Source organism: Amblyomma mixtum, chromosome 8 (genome assembly GCF_055824585.1).
Source record: "Amblyomma mixtum isolate Tamu chromosome 8, ASM5582458v1, whole genome shotgun sequence".
Lineage (NCBI taxonomy): Eukaryota > Metazoa > Arthropoda > Arachnida > Ixodida > Ixodidae > Amblyomma > Amblyomma mixtum.
Window position 1 is genome coordinate 141,275,264 of NC_143019.1, and position 8,247 is coordinate 141,283,510.

The 8,247-nt window shown below is 47.6% G+C and overlaps 1 protein-coding gene and 1 pseudogene across 1 annotated transcript in view; both read left to right on the forward strand.

Annotated features, from left to right (window-relative positions):
* Nucleotides 1-4,774, forward strand: part of LOC149334654 (galactosylceramide sulfotransferase-like) — a 123,622-nt gene extending 118,848 nt beyond the window's left edge. The window contains exon 5 of the mRNA XM_089555277.1: nt 3,862-4,774. Within this exon, the coding sequence (XP_089411403.1) occupies nt 3,862-4,002 (141 nt within the window). The 3' untranslated portion in view covers nt 4,003-4,774. The remainder of the gene's footprint in view (nt 1-3,861) is intronic.
* Nucleotides 4,517-7,942, forward strand: LOC149334655 (uncharacterized; annotated as a pseudogene).
* The last annotated feature ends 305 nt before the right edge of the window (nt 7,943-8,247 follow it).

Below are 8,247 nucleotides of genomic sequence, written 5' to 3' on the forward strand. Positions count from 1 at the left end.
GGTGGCACCCGGGGCTGCTGCAGAAATGTTGGAGTCGTCGTCAAGGGCAAGCTCATGGTGGACGTTGCTACTTGCTTTCGCTTCCGGGTAGGGTCCGGCAGAGTCCCGAACTCAGGTGCATCCCCTAGGAGACGTCGGCTTGCTCGGTGGATTGCAGTCACGTCCTTCGGTGAATGGCTCAAAGGGCTGGCGTCACGACTTGTAGGGGGTGTCCGGTGCATGGAAGGATACCCCGCACCTCCACCAGATGTCACGTTGCAGTGACGGCAGTCCAGCGATCATGGATACAGCAACAATGCTTGCAAACGAAGCTCTTTATTTGGGCTGGCTTGCGCCCGCAATAGAATGAATGACTCGCGGCGGCGTAAGCCACAAACGTGCTCGTCAGTCTTCGAACTACGAATGCCCGTCGCTCGTGGCATTGCTCAATTTAAAGCCGGCAAGGAAACTTCGAGATAACAGGTCAAGAGAATCTATAGTATTATGGAAACACGTAGATGCAGCTCGGCATAGCTGTGATCAATCGAGATTAGTCCGGTCGCTTCTCGCGTCACGAACAAAAATGATAACACCCTTTCCTGCGGCCTTGCGCGAACGAACGGACACTACAATGATACGTGGCAATACTGTTAAAGGGCATCTCGGCATCCACTGCCGATATTATGAAAGCAAAACTTGCCAGCCATACTTCCAACAAACAAAAGTGTTGAGTAGACACCCCGATACGCTGACTCGAGATATTATTGAAGCCGCTGAAATCGCCTGACTAAAGGACGCACGTGTCAGCAGTCCCTCGTCATCATTGTAAACAAAAGAATCAGAATTTCCATCTTCAGGGAAGTAATGCTCTTGTATCATTTTGGTTTTGTATTCATGGACAAGTGTGTATCACCCCTATGTTTTCTTCTTGTTGTTTGGAGCCTGTTCTAATTATTTCCACGTTCCGTGCAAGTCAGCGCCTGGCTGTGCGTATCTCCCTATAGTCCTTGTCTACGAGGGGCGTTCAATAAATATTTCCCCTGACTCACTTCCATTTATTGCAGGACGCTGAAACTGCGCATGTGTAATGACTTAACTACCTATAGGTCAGGTGCCAATGTGCAACTCTGAACTAATAACAGTCTTTCTTTTAGAGGTGTTGAAGTGGTGTGAAGTGTGATGATGGATGCATTGGAATACAGAGCAGTCATCAAGTTCCTGAACTTGAAAGGCCGCCTTCCAAGGAGACGCTCAATGAGATAAAATAGGTTGATGGGGAGGATTCTCCTTCATTTGATGTAGTGGATAACTGGTATCGTCAATTCAAATGTGGTTGGACTTCGGTGGAAACGGCTTCGATTGCAGGGCGACCCCACTCCGCTATCGATGAACACAGCATCCAGCAAGTGGAGGCCGCAATTTTGGAAAACCGCCGCGTAACCGTTCGAGACCTAGCCCAAAATGTCAAGCTTAGTGTGGGATTCATGGAAAAAATCATTCAGGACTATCTTCATATGCTCAAGGTATCCGCTCACTGGGTTCGCCGGCTGCTCACACCTTTCCAAAAGCAGGAAAGAGTCGCATGCTCTCAGGCTCTTTTGACCACGTGCCGTGGAAGCCGGAAGGACTTTTTCAATAGACTGATTGCACAGCATTAAAGCTGGGTCCATCACTTTGATCCTGAGAGTAAAGTCCAGTAGATGCAATGGAAGCACTTGGGCTCACCGCCTCCAAAGAAGGCACGCGCCTAGCCCTCGGCGGGCAAGGTCATGCTCACAGTCTTTTGAAACCAGCACGGAGTAGTCTTGATGGACTTCCTAGAAAAGGGTGCCACGATTACTGGGGCGTAGTATGCTTCACTGCTGCGGAAATTGCGGAAGGCCATGGAAAGCAAGAGACGTGGCATGCTCACCAAAGTTGTCCGCCTTCTGCAAGATAATGCCCCAGTTCACAACTCGCATGCTGCCCAGATGAAAGCACGCTGCTGCGGCTTTGAAATTCTACCGCATCCCCCTTATTCATCCAACCTCGAACTATCGAACTTCTTCCCCTTTCCAACAATGAAATAATATTTGAAGGACAAGCATTTTCCAGATGATGAGACTCTGATTTCTGAAGTCACAACATGTACCTTTGGAGCAACCTGTCGTCTTCTACATGCGAGGTGTTTGCATTTGCATAAAAAGATGGGAGAAGTGTGTATCCCTCTGTGGCACGTATGCAGAGAAGGACTAATAAATCTGCAAAGTTTCATTGCTCTCCGTTCACAGGAAGTGGGTCAGGCGAAATCTTTAATGAACGCTCCTCGTATTTCGCGCTGTTCTTCTTGAACGTTGCAACGCACTTTTCCGTTGCTCTGGCTCCCGCCGCGTGGAGTATACCCCTTTTGTCCCCGGTAGTACACGGTGAGCATGTCACTGATAGTGCGATTGAGGCGCTTGGTAATGCCGTTTAATTGAGGGTGGTACGCTGTAGTGAACGGATTAACGATGTTGTATTTCTTAAGCACAGCTTCAATGGTGGACGGCAGGAAAAAATTGCGCGGACACTTTGGAAACTAAATTGTTGAAAGGTGAAAGCCGAGGACACCATGCCGTGATGACTTCCGGTGGATATGACGCCATACCGTTCCCGTGGCTATATCGATACCAAAATTATACATCTTTCAGGGTCTTAAGTGTTAATTACGCTTAATTGCACATTTTTTCATCTAATTTAACACAAATCCGTCGTTTTCCGGTGCATTCTGTGATAATTTTGGCTATGCTGCGACGACTTCTGGTAAATGGGGCGTCACACCGTACACGTGGCTGCATCGACATTTGCGTTATTTCGACACAGTTTTGACATTTTTGACTATACTTAATTAACTAATTACTCTTCTGTCATCAAACGTGGCTTCTTTGTTCATTTTTTGCTCCTCTATTTGAAGCGCCCATTGGTTTTCTCGCTTCTTTCTTTGTTCCCGAGTTGACACGAGTTACACACTGCCAGAGGTGTGACACCCTCTGCTGACGGACGAATGTGTGAGCCATTAAAGGCGTTCGCCTTAAAAAAAGCCCGCGGTCACTCAGCAGTTCTTGAGGGGCGCCGTGGCACAGAACCAGGTGGTGAAGGATGAAGGACGCAACATCGTCAGCTGAGGCAGAGGTCAGGGGCGACGTTTCCTCGTTACGCGTCAGATGATCTACGGCGAAGATCACCAAAAAAATGAAATACTTTCTTTAGTGGGTAAAACAAGTCTATGAGACTTTATGCATTAATAGTCGTGTCGATGGCAGAAACCTTGCTTCTTTGCTGAAATTAATCCTTGAGGTTAACAATTTCGAATTAAAAACGATCATTATGTTCAAATTAGCGGTACGTCGATGGGTACAGAAATCAGTCCTAATCACGGAAATATATTCATGGGTGTTTAGAAAACAACTTCTTGTCTGGTCGCTCTCTCAAGCGTTTTTATTATAAACGTTACATAAACGACATGTTCCTAATATGGGAAGTCCCTTCAGTATTTTATGCAGCAACGTACTATTCCAAGAATTTTAGCTAGTTTTGTCAAAAGGTTTTAACGCACGCAGATAGTCTTCGGAGATGTTCCCTTCCGCGGAACTTTACTTGATGATAATGATTGGAAAACATTTCCCCGATTTCAGGGAATGTTTCGCCTATGTAACAAAAACTACTAGCGATGGCAGTGCGCACGACTGAGAGTGCTATTTTTAAGTTATTCGAATTAAAACCAACGTGCAATGAAGAGATCGACCTGTGTTTTTCTCTGACATTGATGGTTGTGCTACATTGATGGTTGCGCTAGAGTAGGCAGCTCGATTAGAAATTATAATGACGGAGTCGTAACACAAACATGTTCTCTACATGACGCAGGTCCTCACTTTCCGTGCAAAGAACAGCTCAGACGAGTGCGCGCGCATGATGCTGCCCGAGCTGGCTTTTACGGAGCGACTGCGGAAAAAGCAACTTAAAGAGAACGACGGCCGAAGACAAGCGGCTTTGCAACCTCGCTGACAGTGGCTTCCGGCTGCTGCATCACCGAGGCGACTGCCTTGCCGTGTGGTAATCCTGGGACGCCTCAACATGAATGCTCATGTGAACTTTACCAAGCTAGCGGGTGTAGTGCGGAGTGAGAGAGAAATCGAGCAGCACGTTAACGCATGCAAGCAATAAATGCTAGAATATTGATGTACGAACTAAACTCCTCCTTCCGTGCACTGTGAAGTCGCCATATGCACTATCACAGAAACAAAGAAAAACCGTTTGCAAGAGTAGAGCAGCGATTAAAATGCCTTTCTAAACATTCCCGAGAACTTGCGATTACACTTATGCCTGTTTTTTCTTGCACTTCCGCTGTATATATAGGAATGAATCACGGCAGTCTTCAGAAATCCACCGCATCTGCCACTCGCGCATGTTATGGAATAAAAAATATGCCACGGCTTCTCAGCATCGACAGACGTTTAAATTTGTTATGACCAAGTCCACAACTAACAGGCGAGTGCATTAGGTTTCTTCATGCTCCAAGATGCTGGGTATCCGAAATAAGAATACACCATTCCATTGAGAATTTTCTGCAAGATTTTGGTGCAGCTCCATGTTATAGCCGCTGCATCAGGACCTGGATCCTCGCATCGGACGTCATTTACGTTGTATAGGCACCCTACACCCGCCCGGCACCGCCACTCGAGGCTGCTTTCAACTCCCCCGCGCGGCCAGTTCCTCGTCCCTGTAAGGAAGGCTCGCCCCGCGACTTCGAAGGGATGGCATTTGCAAGTGACGTGCCGCTGATTGTAGAGGCGGGATTTCGACCTATTCATGACGCCGAAAAATTATTTCGAGGAGCGGACATCAGGAAAGAAACGAAGCTTTTTGAAGCAGGCCAAGTACACAACGTGAAAAAGGTGGTATCTTGCGACGGGAGCGAAGCAGCAGCCCGGTGCATTGCACAGACAAGCATCACTGCGCCGCCGAAAACGATCAAATTAACGCGAAGAAATATTTGTATCTAATCCTTGATATCGCTGCACTCTGTAGCTATCTTCCAGTAGACACCCGCGAGCTGCAGTTGCAAGGCAGGCAAGTGCAAACACGCTGCTGCCGTTGCCGTATTTTTTGAGCGGTGTGAAACGCGCTCCAAAACGAGCCAACCTCAAGCTCCTGCATTTAAAAAGACTCACCCTAAGCTTTCAAAGACGGTCAGGCGGCAAAACATTGGAGGTAATTAGAAAACTGTAGTTTTTGAGCGAACGGCGCAAAACCTGACTTCATGACATTCTCGCTTGCTGCACCTTCGGTGTTCGATGTGAAATGCCCTGTTCAAACTACACCTTGAAATGATGTGCCCATTGCATAACCTGCAACTTATATTTCTTCATTTTTTCAGCAACTGCCAGGTCGCTATCCTGCAACACGTGCGTGAGTATTTTGGTGATATGAGATGTCCAATGAACGAGCTTTTGCAAGCAGAAGATGATGCAAGCTGCGGTGAAGCGCCTGTGGGCACTGAAACACCTGCAGAAAACATAAAACTTTTTGACTCGGATTCCGCAAAAAAGGAGTATCCCACCTATTTTATTCTTGCAGAAAGCTTGTGCTGAAAAAGCGGAATTTCATTGCGTGGTTTAACTTCTACACATTTAGTACGAGTGCCCTGAATCTTCGACATTAGGATATATGATTATCGTACTAAATTATCACCCAGTCTTTCAGATGTGGAGGCAAAGATTTATCAGGAATATGCAGCCGTTGGCCCTGAAAACAAGCCTTTACTCTCGAAAAAGACGATCGACGAAAAGGCGCAGTGAAAGCATGCAAGGATTCCACGTATAACAGGAACTAAGGTAAACAATTCCTTGCTGCTAAAAATTTGGGCTTCTTCCTCGGGTGTGACTGCGGGTGAGCTGCAGCGTGGCATTTTAAGCCCAGATATTGTTGACAGCCAAGTCAGCGACCGGAAATCGTGGGTGCAAGAAGAGCGAAGGGTTCCCAGAGAGCCATTAGCATTCCTCCGCGTCTGTTGAATGTCCCATGAGTCAAAAACCTGTCTAGGAGGTAACAAATGAGTCAACTAAGCGTCCTCCACACGGGTTTGACCATTTTTTGACCATAAACCGCGCGCGTGTGTTGCCCGTCTCGAAGGGTGAGCCCCGCAGTGGCACACCCTTGGAATGCCAGCCGTGGAGCCGAACGAGCCCCGCCGAGGGCCTCACATTCCAAGCAAAACCCGCCGGCCACCTATGGCGGAAAAAAAAAACGCCAAACAAAAGGGGATTAGGAGGCCTCATGACGAAAAAAACAACTTTCGCTTACCAGATTAGGTTTGGTATGGTTTATGGAGTTTAACGTCCCAAAGCGACTCAGGCTATGAGGGACGCCGTAGTGGAGGGCTCCGGAAATTTCGACCACCTGGGGTTCTTTAACGTGCACTGACATCGCACAGTACACGGACCTCTAGAATTTCTCCTCCAAAGAAATTCAAGCGCCGCAGCCGGGATCGAACCCGCGTCTTTCGGGTCAGCAGCCGAGCACCACAACCACTGAGCCACCATGCCGGGTCTTACCAGAGTAAAAGGTTGGAAATAGCAGTTCACTGTAAAGAAACAAAGCTATGGTAATGCGCGTAAACTTGCCCTTAGCGCAGAAATATCGCTTTGGCTGCAAAACATTTATTCCAAGCTCTAATTTCTCTTTTGCGGTTTTAAGCCGGACAATTGGAACGAATTATTCCTCTCTGCCGAGCGTATCATACGATTCCATGTAACAATGCCTCCGTTTAGTGAACCCTAGAAAACTTATGAAGTGTGCGGTATGCTTTCTTTTCAGGCGTACAGAGTACTTTGCTGTCGGGCAGAAAATATTGAAAGAAGAGCGAGATCCCTCATTTTCGAGCAAGGCTTCGGAGAGCCAACCGTGCGATACGGCATCGTGATGGAGTCCAAAGCTTGCCGAGCAATTCAGAATGAACATGGCGTTGGAAGTTTAATTGTTCGGCCTGGTTGTTTCACGTAAGGAGCCGTGGTTAGCATGCTCCCCGGGCGGAATCTTTCTGTAAGTGTATAGTAAATTTTGTAGCTGATTTTTGTGCAAATTATAATCTTTTTGCTGGTTCGCCAACATGAAAAATGAATAACTTCACTCGCTGCATTCGAATATTCTGTTCAGAAATGCAGGACGCACGAGCAAGAGGCTGTGTTTTTGAAGATTAAGTGCCCCTTCAGTCGGAGAGGTCAGACGCTGACAACAGATCCACTTTTGCCATATTTACAAAACAAGGATGCTCTGGAGCTGTGAAAAATTAGCAGAGGTTGGTTCAGCCCGGAAATCGCAAAAGCAATTTCCGAGACGACATTGTACATAGCAGAGGTGATCCGCCGTGTCTACCGCCGCTCTGCGCCGACGGTACGAGTTGGAGCTCTGTTTATACAACTGGTATGACCTCACTCCGACCTGAGCGCTCCTAGCGGGAGAAAGAGAGGCTCACCGCCCGCCGTGTCTACCGCCGCCCTCCGCCGACGGCACGAGTAGGGGCCCTTCTCTTCCACAAATGGTGTGACGTCACTCCGACTGCAGCGCCCCTAGCGGAGAAGCGAGTGGCTCACCGCCCGCCGTGTCTACCGGCGCTCTCCGCCGACGGCACGAGTTGGGGCCCTTGTTTTTCAGCCGGTGTGACGTGACACCCGAGGTCAAGGAAAAGGTCAAACTGTCCACCGCCGCGCTGCGCTGAACGCTCAAACTGCGAGAGTATTGCTTTCGCAATAAAAAGCACACTCACAGGCATCCCTGTACGGCCTTAGGGTTTTAGCAGTGCTGGCTTTATGTTTACACGGAAGCTGACTCCCTGACGATTAAGATTTCCCAGGAAGAAGAATACCTCACCGAAGCCATTCCGGAGCTCCGGGAGTTTTACTTCGGGAAGTATCTAACATGCTGGAAAGAATACCACAACATGTAATGTTGCAGTCATGCTTTCAAGAAATGTACTCAGTGTTTTCTTTATAAGTTTTTTTTTACCGAAGAGTAAAAAACAGAGCTGTCCAATATATACATAACGGAAACTGTAATAAGCAGTGTATTTTGAGACATTGCTTTCATTCCTTGCGAAAATTCGTGGCTTCAGGTTTCTTATCACAGCCATCGACATACCCTGTCAGTTCATGCGGAATTCTTTGGGACAGTATATTGAAGGTCTAAAAGGGTTGAGAATTGGGCGAGTTGGTACGAATTCAGTCTGAAGGTCTTCAGCCTTTTTCCTCATGA